General features: G+C 39.7%; 1 protein-coding gene across 1 annotated transcript in view; it reads left to right on the forward strand.

Moving 5' to 3' along the window:
• The window catches only part of DPP10 (dipeptidyl peptidase like 10), a 1675128-nt gene that overhangs the window by 1598698 nt on the left and 61495 nt on the right, over positions 1 to 14935 (forward strand). Inside the window, exon 20 of the mRNA XM_085647459.1 lies at positions 1569 to 1763. Within this exon, the coding sequence (XP_085503585.1) occupies positions 1569 to 1763 (195 nt within the window). The remainder of the gene's footprint in view (positions 1 to 1568; positions 1764 to 14935) is intronic.

Here is a 14935-nt window from a genome sequence, read left to right on the forward strand (position 1 = left end):
GAACAGAAAGTGATTGAAGCAACTCAAAATACCCCAAATGAACTGACAATAGATTCTAGATAGAATAAATATAAATAAATAAATATGTGTTATAAAAGTACCCTAATCTTGTTTAATAAGTCATTCTTTACCATTCGGTATAAATAAAAAACTTTTGGAACTCTGCGAATTAATAATGTTTATACCTGTGAAAATCTAAAAAAGGAATTTTACATATATCCTTTAAGCTTCCCATGGATGTCATTCTTGTGTATGATCTTCTTGCCTGTATTCGCGGCCACTGGAATTATGTGAATGTGCTGCATTTCCTACAATTATACATTTACTGGACTTGTCATATAATCCATCTGTTGCATAATTTCACGTATACAAAAGTTATTTTTTTGCCTAAATTAATCAAGCGCTACTAAAAGAAAGCTCCACACGACATGCCCTACAGGGCAGACTCTTTAGAAAATTAGATGGATCGGCGTCTGTTGCTGATTGCTCTATCTACGTGTTAAAGGCTTACTAATCAAATGAAACCTTTACTCAGACAGTAATAATATGTGTTAAAATGACAAAATACAGTTTCAATAGGTGTTATGACGAAATTGGAAAATAATACTGCCACAGTATACCACATAACTTGGCGTTTTTATCCACACTCAGGGGCAGATTTATGAGGTTTTGCCGTAGGGAAGCGCAGCAGGCCTTCCTGCTGCGCTTAACTACGGCAAAAGAAAAGGGCAGGGATGCGCCGTATCTATCAAATGTGGCGCATTCCTGTCCTTTTCCCCTGCGCCGGCGCACAATGGGCTGCCTGCGCCAACGCAGGCACCCCTGCACCATGGTGCAAGGGTGCCTGCGTTGCGGAGATGAATATTTTTGTACAGGAAGGGAAACCTTTCTGTACAAAAATAATCACAAGAGGTTTTTCCTCTTTGTATGGGTGCTGCAGAATGCAGCACACATAGAAAAAGGAAAAACAAGGAGAAATACAGATATTTCTCCCCGTTGCGCCTCCCTTACGCCTCCCCTGGGGAGGCGGAAGCTTTTGGCGCTGCCTCAGATTTACGATTTCTCGTAAATCTGGGGCAGTGTCAAAAGGCCATGGGTGTTGCTGGGAACGCCCCCAGCAACACCCATTGCACGCCCCTTTAACGCAGAACACTGCGTTAAAGGAACTGATATTTAAGAGGCAGCATTAAGCCAAAAAAAGTGGCTCAGTGCTGCCTGATAAATATCACGCAGGCTTCTGCGCCACGGAACGTCACAAAAAGTGACGTTCCAATGGCGCAACGGGCCTCATAAATCTGCCCCAATGTATTCAAACCTACCACATAATTCGGTTTCCCAGTCCTACTTAGCTGTAGTAGCCCTGCCTTTATCATTTCGACTTTTGAAATAGATATGCTTTTATCAGTGACACAGCTGTGCAGGCAAAACTGCAATATTTGCCATACCAAGAGGAATGTGATGATTAAAAAGGATGACAAAGGCGTACGTTGATTGTTTCATCAATCTGAAATTATTTATTGAATTATTATATTAATGTTCGGTGGTTTCGGGTATGTCTGTCATTACAGGGATGAAGCTCCGGGAGGTCAGCTGGTTACAGATAAGTTCCACATTGACTGGGATTCGGTGCTTGTCAACTCTCACAATGTCATCGTGGCTCGCTTCGATGGCAGAGGAAGTGGATTTCAGGGACTTAAAATCCTACAGGAGGTGCACAGAAGTTTAGGATCCGTGGAAGTAAAAGACCAAATCACCGCAGTAGAGTGAGTACTGCAAAAAGGGTGTAAATTGTTACTCGAAATTTGGTAGAACAATTATGAGTACAAATGTAACTGTACATTTAGTCTCAAAATCCAATTTCGATTTGGGAAAAGTTCTTTTGGTGATTATAAAAATATAGATTATTGTTTTGAAAGTTCATTTTATTGTGGAAATAAAAAAATGTTTTGTCAGAATCATTAACAAGGGGATTTGCTGGGGGACTGCCCGCACATTCAATTTATGAATTTGCTTCAGGTTTACACATTATAAGAGGGACTCCGATCTGAATAAATATATATATATATAATTCTATTCATGTGTTCAATTAGCAGCTTATGTACTCTTTTTGCACCAAAGAAAATCAACCACATTTTGCGGCTAAGCATGCATTGGAGCTTTGACCCAAATTGCCCAGATAGTTATCAACAAATATTGGAGGCAATAGGCCGTATCACCTAAAACGCGGACTTAGCTGAGACTCAGTGTATCATATCCCATAACCCAAGTTAAAAAGGAAGATCTTCCTGGAGTCATTCTGAAGTCCTCTGATGTCTTCAGCTGGGATATTGATGTAATTATCTGATATTGTCATCCCAAACCATCCTGAAGTATGCTTACAGGACGAAATATTTAAATAAGATGACTCCAGAGTCACAGTAACCAGTTCGGGAGGATATGGTGTTGAATGTTCATGAGTTCTGTACGATGCAGTGAGTGAGTGATAAAGCATGGCTGAGGATAAGCATTGTGAGCAGCTAAAGAAAATGGCTGTCTTGCCAATGACTGTTTGGTGTGAATGGTGTTGGTTTTTATAGTAAATAAATTATGTGGATGTGAGTAAGTAACATCAATGGTTTTCAGTGAGCAGAGTGTACCAAGTGATTTTGTTAGTATCTCTTGGCAAATGTTTGTAAGAGAAGTTTATCCGGCCCTGCTGTGAGTGACGCTGTATTGGGAATGCACAATTGGCAAGCATAAGTGGCTGTAGAGGAATGGGTACTATAAGTGACTGTGGGTGATGGATTGTGGGGCTGTAAGTAGTGACAGTGTTACAGGAGTGGCTGCTAGTACCCCTCCTGTGACTAATGTCTGAGTCGCAGTTGTTAAATGGGGTAATTCTTATTGTGGCTCTTTTAGTAAAAATTGGTTTAAAGTGCAAGTGGATGTTGAACTAGGAAGCTATATGGTGTGAGAGGATATTTATTTGGAAAGTCTATGTGATCAGCAGTTGCTGGGGGAGGAGAGTAAATAATAACATATGTATAGTGGAATAAAGAAGCGTGGACCAGATGTAGTGTAAGTGGCATGTAAAGACTAAACATGGAGAACGTTGAGTCCTGCTTGTGGATGTTGTAACAGTACACAACTGTACAGAAGAGTAAGGATATGGCATGTGGAATATGTTGTGCAGAACAGAATTGGATAGAAGATACAAAGAATTCTTGTAAAGAGTACAGGGGTTAGTGGATGTTGAGAGTGTATATGGAGAGCTTATGTGAAGAGCAGATCTGATAATCAACTCTAAAGCATAGGCTGGCAGATGAACAGCAGTTCCAAGAGAAAAATAGAGAGTGATTTTGTTGGATGTAGATGAGCAGAGGTGGGGTGTCAGTGAATGTTTAGTGAAAATGGCAAGTTCATATCAAGGGAGAAGAGTGGATATAGAGGGTGGATTTAAAGGGTATTAAATTCACGCAGAGGGCACTTAAATGGTGTTAGCAGAGTCTCTCATCATGACAATAGTATATATAGTGGAGACGTGATGTAGACAATGGGGAGAGAACAAAAAGGTCTGGAGTCGGTGAGTATATTATTTAGCAAATATAGTGGGTGGAAGGTGGATGTAGTGCACAGATAACAGAAGTGATGTGTTGATTATTGGCTTAAGCCGATGTCGAGAACTGATGTACAAGATGCAGAGAGGATACAAATCTTGGAAAGTAGAGGCAGAGGGCTTAGATTAGATGCGTGAACTGAAAAACATATGTAGAGGAAAGATGTAAAGGGTGGACAGTGGAAGTGGAAGTAGGCCTGCAGTGCAAGTGCAGGTTAGAAAACCCATGGGAATGATGGATATCGAACAAGGAAAACAGGTAGTTATTGAGGATAGACATGGTATTTATTGTTGAAAATTCTTTTGAAGGGTGGGGAACACATTTTATTTGTGAAGATCCCACTTGGAGGGTGAAGAGAGATTGGAAAGTGGATATAAAGGATGGAGCGCATATGTTTAGGTCAGACACTTAAAATACAAGCTATAGCAGATGGTGAGAGTAAAATCAGCGGTAGAGCATAATGAAAGAGTTAGGAGAGTGGATGTACAATGCAGACAGAGGATGTGGACCACTAAATGTTGATGTACAGAGTAGAGCCTGTGCTGCACTGGTTGCATGGGAGAATGCAGACAGTGGGGGATGGAATATAGAGAGAGAAAATACAGGGTGGACCAGCAATATTCAGGGTCTGCATGGGCAGATTGGAGAGTGCATCTTGTGGATAAAGAGCAGACAAAGGGTGAAAACTTCAAGTAGAAGTCACAGACTGTATATACATTTTGGGAAGTGGATAGGGCAGACAGATGTACATAATAGAGAACAGATGCACACAGTGGAAATCAAACGAGAATGGTGTAGTGCATATGTAGTGCCGAAGTGGAGGATGGAGAGGAGACTACTGCATGGACAGCACACTTAGAGGGTAAATGTGTTGGGAGATGCATACCATACAGAGACTAAAAGTAGACTTTTATTCTCTGTATAGTATGCAGAGCTCATTTGTAGGATGGAGAGACTTTTCGGGAGGCAGATATAGAGGGTGTACAAATAATGTAGCAAGCAGAAAGTGGATTCAGTAGACATAAAGGATGGTGCAGTGTGTAGACAGAATAGAGAAAATGCAGCTAATGAATGTGTAAAGTATAAGTACATGGTGGACAGTGCAGGCAAACAATGCTTCTGAGCACTGCAAGTGCAAATTTAAGACATGTCTGTGCCACAGTTATAGGCTCACTGATGTCTTAAATAGCTGAAGAGCTTGAAATGCTCTAGTTTACCACCTTAGACAGTGGTAAATGGTCCTTTTACAGAAGAACTTCAAAGGCATTGGCTGCTTCAAGCAGAGTGTGTTGACTTGATGTAAAGTAAACAGCAGAACAACACACTAACGTGCACAAAACGACATATTAAAACAATAAAAATATAATATGGCACAACAGCACAAACCAGTCAAAACAGACAGCAACACAAGAACAGTACTACACAACATCATATTGCCATACTGTTAAAAAAAAAAAAACAGCATCGCAAAATACAACAGAACACATCATCACCGCAACACAGCAAATATCCACAAACATTCCTGCCGCACATTACAAACTTTCAGAACTCTGCTTTCATAATAGGGTGTTTAAAGGTGTTTCCCCAAGTGTTTTCTTTCTAACAAGGAGAAAGAATTGTGCCAGGCAAACATGCTTAGTGATCTAGGCCCATGGCACTTGAAATTCTTCTGGGACAGACGCATTGGTGAAATTGCTTGGCAATCCCCTGCCAAAATAGTAAGGTGGTACTCTGGGTTATTTTACTTCACACATACATACTACTCTGCTCATAAAGTCAGCTCTCATTGTGGTGAGCAGGCATGTCTCACATGAATTTCAGGTGAGGCACTTGATGAGACTATTGCATACTGGCATATATTATCAATTGAGTCTTTGTGTTGAAATTTTTTATTGAATTTTACAATGAAAATACATCATAAGAATAAAGACAAAAGAACAAGAAGATTGGGAATAAATAAATGACAAAATCTGTAAAAGTAAAAAAGCAGCAATAGATACATTAAATTTTGTATTTAAATAAATCATACATAAATGAACAAATACATTACCAATACATATTCAAATAACTGAATAGTCAAATAGAGAGAGAGTAAGCAAGTAAATAGATAAAGAAAAAGACATAGGGTAGGGAAGAAAGATGAATAAAGCGTAAGAATTAATGAAGATGTAGTTGACATAAATAAATGTTATCACAGGGAGATACTTACCTGGCAAGAATTAAAACAAAATGTATTGGGGATAAAAGAATATCATAATGTAAAATATGAAAAGAGAAAAGAGTATAAGACAGGAGGAGTAATACAGGAAAATGCAGGAGAATGAGCCAGGATACGAAGAATAGAGGAAGAGAGGTAAAGAGGAGAAGAATGAAAGAGGTAAAATAAATCATAAAACAGAATGAACCAGGATATAGAAAAATTAATTAGTCTACTTGATTGAGCGTGTTAGGGGGAGTGTGAGAGACAGAAGGATCAACAGCTTTGGTTTTTAGGAAGGGTGACTACGTCTGAAGAAATATATCAGCTTGATTTTGAAGATTATAGATTGTCCTTTCGTGTGAAGCCGTTTGTATCATGGCTCCCCACCATTCTTCCTGTGAGGGGGGCGAGGATGATCTCCAATGACGTAGAATACATATTTTAGCTGTGACCAAAGCAGTGTGGAAAAGACGGTGGGGCCAATTCAAACATCTAATCTGAGATAAAATCCTACATTTATTACTTTTGGTATTCACAGAAGGCATTTAGTAGTAGTAAAGTTTGGACTCCTAACTTTACTACTACTAAACTGAGACAAAATTCTGACTTTACGACTTTTGGTATTCACAAAATGCATTTGGTAGTAGAAAAGTTAGGAATTTATCTCAGGTTAGTTCTGGGAATCGGCCCTAGTGTTGTGGTTTGGAGAGCTTTGGGGTATGTCGTAAGTCATGTAAGAGAATATTGTCTGGCGTGACGAAGTACAAGGTAATACCAATATAATTCCAAAAAGATTGTATACTTGGACATTCACAAACAATGTGAGTTGTGTCACAGCCCAAATTAGAGCATCTCCAGCAGGTGCTATGGGGAAGTAGACCAGCTTTATGTAGTTTAAATGGTTACCAGTGCCAATCATGTAAATATTTTGAATAAATAGAATTTGAGCCTTGCTTCACGAGCTCCTTTATGTATATTCTCTAGGAGCTGTTCCCATTCAGTGTCTGTATAAGAGATAAATGGGATTGCCATTTACATTGAAGATCATGAGAGAGGGGCTTAGAGATGCAAAGGTTTTGTAGAGACCAGAAGTCACTTCTTTAAGTTTCCCCCCTGTTTTTAAATAGGACAATATTTGAGAATCATGTAATGACCAAGGGGGTGGCCATAAATGGTTCTTCAAACATTGTTGGAGCTGAAGGTACTTGGTAGAGTGTTGTGTAGGAAGATTACATTCCTCACTTAGTTGTGGAAACGATTTAAAGTCGCAATTATGAAGAAGTTGATCCAGGCACTGAATACCTGCTGTTTGCCACACAGGCCAAGATAGAGTGCAACCATTAATATAGATACCTGAGTTACTCCAAAGAGGAGCCTTGCTATGAATATGCGGGTTAGAAGCTAATTAACGATGTCCTTGTTGCCAAGATTTATGCATAAAAGATAAAATTGGTTTTTAGAGTCAAAACGACTAGTACCACTTCCATATAAAAGAGAAAGACCTGAATCTGTGGACAGAAGATGACATTCTATATATACCCATTGTGGGACATCTTTGATTCCATTTAAGAAATAAGAAAGTTGGGAGATGTGTAATGCTAGAGAGTAATGTTCAATGGATGAGAGGAAAGTTCCTCCATATAATTGGTGAGCCTTCAACTTTGTTATAGCAAGACGAGGTTTAGTCGAACCCCAAAAAAAGTTTTAATCTTGGAATCTATTGATCGGAGTAGGGATAAGGGAATCTGGAGGAGGAGCATGCCCAAAATGTAGATACATCTCAGAAGAGTGACCATTTTAATAGCTTGGATTCTGCCCCAGAGGGAAAGTCCCAAGGCCTTCCATTTGTCTAAGTCACCCTGTATTTGTGAAATGAGTGGGGTTAGATTATCCATAATCATTTCCTCTAAACCTTTATTAACTAGGATGCCTAAATACTTAAGACGTGAGGGATGCCAATGAAAAGGGTATCCGTGTATCGCTGCTTATGCAGTTCCATTAGAAATGGGTAGCGCCTCACTCTTATCCCAATTGATCTTATAACCCGAGAAAGAAGAAAAGTCATTGATGATTTGAAGAAGAGACGAAAGAGATCGGGGGAGGTGGTAAGAGTAAGTAGGATATCATCAGCATATAGGTAGATTTTAGAGTGGCCGATCGGACGGGGGATACCTGCAATTACAAAAGATTGATGAATGGTGGCAGCTAATGGCTCCATAGCCAAGAAGAAAAGAAGGTGGGACAGAGGGAAACCTTGGCGCGTCCCTCTCCGAATCAAGAATGTGTCAGATAAAAACCCACCACAATTCACCTGGGCAGAGGGATTATCGTACAGTAAACGTACTTTATCTATAAATTGTTTACCCAGTCAGAATCGTTCCATAACCGAAAAGGTAATCCCATTCAATGCGATCAAATGCTTTTTCTGCATCACGCGAAAGGGCTATTGCATCATCTGAGAGGTGTTTAGCTGACCACAGTGTATGGGCTAATGTGCGAAGGTGATTCCGAGAGGCACTTCCTGGGACAAAACCAACTTGAGTATGGTGTATCAAGGAAGGTAAAACTTTACGAAGATGGGATGCTAATATGCTAGTTAAGATTTTAATATCGGAATTTAATAATGAAATGGGACGATAACTGCTGCATAGCAGGGGATCCTTACCTGGCTTGGGTAAGACAGCAATAACAGATTTGTTGGAGAGAAGACCAAATGAAGATACACTATCCGCCTCTTGGAATGCAGCATGTAAAGTATCGATTACATTGTGACATGCCCATCGATCAAATTTGGCTGGAAATCCATCTTCACCAGGAGCTTTGTGATAGGGCAGGGCAGCTATAGCATGAGAAATCTCGTCTTTAGTGATTTCAGTTTCAAGTAGGGCTCTACCATCGTCTGAGAGACAGGGGAGATCCACCTTAGTAAGAAATGTAGACATCTTATCCAAATCTATATGATTATTTGGGGTGTAGAGAGATTGGTGAAAGAAGGGGAACTCATTAACAATGTCTTGAGGTTTTGTACACAAATCTCCTTGTGCTCTCCGAATGGCCAGGATAGCCATAGCTGCCTCTCTCTGGCGTAATTGTACAGCTAATAATCTTCCCGCCTTTTCACACTGGTTGTAGCGCCGTCCCTTTATTTTCTGCAAAGCATACTCTGCTTTGGATGTGAAAAGGCTTTTTAGGGCCATGCAAGCTTGTTCGAGTGATTTACAACTTTGTAACGTTGGAGATAATGTATACAGGCGAGAGTAAGATTGAATATCTCATTCAAGTTCAGTTTGTCGCTTAGAACAAGTGCTTCATTGCGCATCAATTGACCCCTAAGAGTGGATTTAGCTGCAGCCCAGATAGTCCTGCTGGAGGCTACAGAGCCCTGATTAGTGGAAAGATAATCTAGACGGTGTGATTGTAATTGAGACTTGCCGTTTGAGGTTCTGTGACGTTGTATGCTCATGCGCCAGGGTTTACGTCCTGGTCTAGGAAGCCCCAGTTCGAGGGATAGGAGGAAAGGGGAATGGTCAGAGAGAGCTGTTTCTAGGATTCGAGATTCCGTGACCAACTGGACAACTTTCTGTGATATCAAAAAATAATCTAAATGAGAGAATGTGCCATGGGCGGAAGAAAAGAAGGTGTATTCCGTATCTGCTGGATGACTAAGACGCCAGTGGTTAACTAATCCATTATCCGATATTATGTCTCCTTATAAAGCCCTATCTGAAGTGTTTCCCTTGTCCAGAGGACCTGTTTTGTGTAGAATGGAATCTTGCGTCAGATTCCAATCTCCGTCAATTAAATATTGTGATGCATTAATATCTGTTAAAAGATGGGACAACTGAAGAAAGAATGACTTTTGGTACTCGTAGGAGCATAGACAGATCCTACACCTATGTGTGAGTCTCTGATTTGCAATTTAGCAAATACATAACGTCCAGCCGGATCTGACCATGTTTTTGAAACAGGAACCGGGAGTGATTTGCGAATAAGGATTGCAACTCCACATTTGCGGGAAGGACCAGCGTCAGTGGATTCATTCTTTTGAATACTACTGTGAATGACCTTTTCCACCCAATCTCTGCATAGTTTATCAGACTCTAGTGTGTCTAAATGGGTTTCATGTAGCAAGGCCACATCTACATGTTTGGACTGGAGATAAAAAAGCATTTTCTTCCGTTTAATGTAATGGGTGAGACCATGTACATTCCATGTGATCGTACATAAAGGGTGTGTATTTGTCATGTTAAAGCAGTACCAATATCAATGGGAGAAAATAAATAAAACAATAAACAATTTCCTTAGCTAGATGAAAGGAGCAAAAAATTAAAAATAGAAGGAGGAAGAGGAAATAGGAAAGATGTACCCTAGCTCAACACATAAACATCAATATGTGATTAAATAGGGACAATCAGGAGTAAAGAAATGAAATTAGACAAATAATACAGTATAAGACAATGCAGTAAGATGTTGTTTGTTTGTTGGGAGTATAATAAGGGGAAGAGGGAAGAAATGAGGGTATAGAAAAGTCAAATGAGAGAAGAGGGTGCAAATAAGAGAAAGTTGGGGATGCTAAACTGTCAAAAGCGGGCCTTGGCGCACTAGAGCGCCACCGTGGGAGATGATCCGGTTAGAGAAGATATAGTTAGGAGGGCGGATGATAGTATAAGGTAAAAAGCCTGTGATAACATATTGTTAAAGACTCATGAATACGATAGAAGATATCAGAAGAGTGATTAAGAACAACATGTGAGTTTAGAAGCTATAGAATATTCCATAGTAAGAAGAGAGAGACTAACAACAAAATTACATATACTAGCCTAAAAGAGTATACATTGTGCATATAAATAGGCATGAAAAGGTATTAAGTGATTATAGGTATAGTGTTAAAAATGAAAAAATTATTTGGCCAAATTATGCAATATCAGGATGACTATATTAAAAAATGGCCTATGGTAACATGCTATAACTTGCAATATTGATAGTAATTGATAAAACACTTATTAAAATATAGAACAATAAGGATATAAAAAAGAAAGTAATGCAATGTACTATAATATGTTGGAAAAAATAGGCAACCATTATAAGAGAAGAAAGCATCATAAATAGAGAGTTGAACAAATAGAGAGTAGAGTAATAAAACTGACTATAATTCATCTAACAATATTTGAATATCATAACATGTGGAGGCAAACAAATTAATTCCAGTATTAGTATCAATTAATGAAGCCCAAGAATAAATACAAGGCCTACTATCAACTACATCTAGACATATGAGTAACCAATTGAATAACAGAATGTCCAGTCCGCATCTGAGGGAGTTTTAAGAGGAGACCTGGATTTGTCTCTATGCGTCTCTTGTGTGAAAGTAGAGACATATTGCAGAGCTGAATTTTTATCTTCTTGGGAGTGGTTGGGTCTTTCCAAATCCCCACCACCTGCCTAGAGTTACTAAGGTTTCGTCGTCTGTACTCCAGTAGCTGTGGGGAGAAAGAAGAGGGTGATTGAAGTTGGGTATGTTGTGAGGGTTGCGTTTCCATGTCTTGAGGTCTTGAGGTTTGATACCGTCTAGAAATTTCTGTAGATATGCTGGATCATAGAAGTCTTTATAATCTCTGTTTCTGGCGATACGAAAGTGTGCAGGCTCAGACAAACCATATTTGATGTCTAGCTGTCGTAATTGAGGTCACATGGAGAGAAATGCTTTACGTCGTTCATTCGTTTCCTTAGAAAAATCAGCTGCTATGTGGATTAGATGGCCCTCGAAAGAAATGGAGCCTTGTGAGCGAGCTGCAGCCAGTAGTTGTCTTGTCTGCTCATGACGAAAACAACAAGCAGTAATCGGTCTTGGACACGCATCAGGGTCTTTACGTGGGGGACCAATTCTGTGAGCTCGCTGTATTTCTAGAGGTGGAGTGAAAGAAATGCCAGACAGGTTTGGGAGGATATCACAAAGAAATGCTCTAGTATTTTGGCCTTCAATATGTCCCAGAAACCCAAAGAAGCGGATGTTGTCTCTTCTACTGCGGTCATCCAAGTCAATGATTTTGCTGTGAAGGAAGAAAAGATCTTGGTCTTTGTTTTGAATTGAGTCAAGACGATTTTCCATTACCAGGATTGTGGAGTCAAGACCTTCAATTTTGGAATGAAAGCTTGCAATGTCTGCTCTAATTGACTTGATTTCTTCAACCAAAGATGTGATTGTGATATCCATGCCTTCTAACCAGCAACTGACCCCAGAAATCTCATGTAATATACATTGCAAGGCCTCCGCTGATGCATGTGCAGTAGTAGGAGGCAAAGTCTGAGGGAAATTGGATGAAGAAGATGTATTTCCTTTCGTTGGGATTGGGGTTAGGTTGTTTGAGAACTTCTGCAAAGAGAAGTTTCTTAGGAATTTTGCTTCTGTGCTTATAAGCAGACATTCGGATGCTATTTTTGATGGAAACTTTGAAGTAGTGTGTAGAGGCGTTATTTTGTGGTATGAGGTAATTTTATGTAATTGATTTGAAAACTTATTGTAAAAGACAACTGAAGAGAAGTATAAAAATGCCTGTCATAATATGACAGCTGGCAACTGCTTAGACAATAAATGCAAAAATTAATAATACTTCACTTACATTACATTAGTAGCCAGGCATTAATATGTGGTAAAGACAGTTCCATTGAAAAAATTACCGTTGCTTGTCTACTCCTAAAATCACAAACTCATATATAATGACATATATAAGCATATTTTAGAAAAAAAATACAAAAAGACAAAAGGAGGGAGGCAAGTTCGAGGCTGTCATATGCTGAAGGATATCAAAAGACTCGCCTGAATAATGTGTGAGAGGAAAATAATGGGCTGTACTGTCAAGTCTCACGAAGGACAGCAATATGCAATAAGAAAGGCTCAGGCGTATTTGAAATAGACGACACTGCCTCAGCTTCTCAAAGATATGCCATTACATCAATAATGTTTGAAAAGACAAGGGAACCCAAAAGGCAATTGGTCAGGGACCTTGGGTAAATATTTTAAAGGAGACAGGGGTCCCTAGACAGTCTAGAATTGTATGAGGAAATAATAAATACAGGCTAAATAGCAGCTATATTCTTTGTCCAGCCGGACAGGATTTTTAATCGCAAGATATTTCTATAACATAGAATACAAAAAATACAAATGGGACACATCCGGCGTCCAACTAACATACAAAAACAGAACCAAAAGAACAAAAATAGAAGGAGAGTTCAGGCAAAAAGGAACGTATCTGCTTAATATAAATTGTAGCAGAGTCAGGTAACGTAAACAACATTGCACATTTTAAATTTCACAGTATATTAGTATGCATATTATGTAAAAAAGTCGACGGCGTTTCGATCCCTAACAGAAATGTAACGGGACCATCATCAGGACTTAGTATTTATACATGCCTGTATACAGTAGGCTAATTACTAGATAGTGTAAGCCAGAGTATTTACAGTGTATTCATAACAATAATCAGTCACTGTGTGAGCATAACCGTTCAATGATCTGTGGTTCAGATTGATGAAAAAGGATGCTGGCCGCTCTGGATTTAACGAAAGGATCAAGGGGGCCGGGGCGGGCGCTGGAATGAGGGAAGATCCTGCTCAAGGAAATCCGGTTAAAGTAATCGTTATCCGTGCCAGCGGAAGTCAATGCGAAAAATAAATTTGGAATAGCGTCCAAGGCTCGATGACACGGCGCCGGGGACCTGAGGCTGTGCTCGTGGTCAACCTCAGGTCCCCGGCGCCGGTTCATCGAGCCTTGGACGTTAAATCCAGAGCGGCCAGCATCCTTTTTCATCAATCTGAACCACAGATTATTGAACGGTTGAGCTCACACAGTGACTGATTATTGTTACGAATACATTGTAAATACTCTGGCTTACACTATCTAGTAATTAGACTCCCCTGAGATACCCCATGCACTCTCGCTTGCAAGAGATGTCATTTAAAACCAAAGTCTCGGAGCCCGGCCATTGCTTACCATGCATCAGCATGTGCCAGCTTCACTTCCTCTTCTTTCGTCTGGAGCTGGTGCCAAGTATTGACTGCTTCATCTAGATTCCACTGCTCGTTGTGACCGAGGTACTATTTTTCTTTATTATTGCCCTTGTAGTTGTTGCTTCTTCCCTCTCACCTCCACTTGTCAATATTGCTTCCCTCTTCACTCCCACCCCTCCTTGTCCATGTTGCCTCTTCCCCTCCCACCCCCTGGTCCATTTTGCTTCTTCCCTCGCACACTCCATCTTTTAATTTTGTTGTTCAGAATCCAAAGCAATTGCATGAGAAGGGGTGTTCTAGTAGTGTTCAAGTGTCTCGTACAGATGTTACCCAGGAGAGGTGGCTCCAAATTTAGGAAAGAAAAACAGTTTTTTTCTCCTCAGAGCTTTTTGCATACAGAAAATGGATTCAGCTGAACCTCATGGTAAAAGTATTCAGCCCTGTGGAGCTCTGTCTGACCTCAATCTCCAGCCTTGCTGCGATGGAGGGTTATTAGAAACAAAAAGTAACTAAGTTCAAACCTTGGACTGGGGCATGGTGGCAAATTTATCTAGACCACAATTGTAAAGGACCCTCATCTGCTCCAGCCTTGGACTTTGCCCCATGAAGGATTTTTAATTTCATTTAAGCAATTCAGGCTGGGAAGATTCAGTTTGTGTATCTCACCTGTGCTCATAATGGTTGGCCTGAAATCACTCGTAGGTCCCAGAAAGCTGAAATCTGTTTTTTTAAATCAATTGTGCTTTATCTTCTCTAAGAGCTTTTGCCTTAAAACTTTAACAGTTCATATGTTTGATGGCTTATCTTATTTTAATGATATTTCTGTCATTTAGTTCTTTACATTTTTCTAAGTTGATTTGAAGATTTTGTTATGTTGAAATCTTTACTGGAAAATTGCTCATACTGCTTTAACTTAATACTCATTTCTCTGGCAATTGACCGCTGCTTTTGTCTTTGCTACCAGAAGTTGAGGAGAACGTCTCTCAGAACTCTTTATTCTCCTAACTAATTACATTTATTAAGGTGAGGGACCCACCACTCTCAAATTAATAACCTAATTTCTGTCAGGCCTTTGGCTGTTGATTCATTTGTTTCAGCTTCCGTTAGCTATTGTTTGAAGAAAGCTTCATTC

Source organism: Triturus cristatus, chromosome 3_2, assembly GCF_964204655.1.
Source record: "Triturus cristatus chromosome 3_2, aTriCri1.1, whole genome shotgun sequence".
Taxonomy (NCBI): domain Eukaryota; kingdom Metazoa; phylum Chordata; class Amphibia; order Caudata; family Salamandridae; genus Triturus; species Triturus cristatus.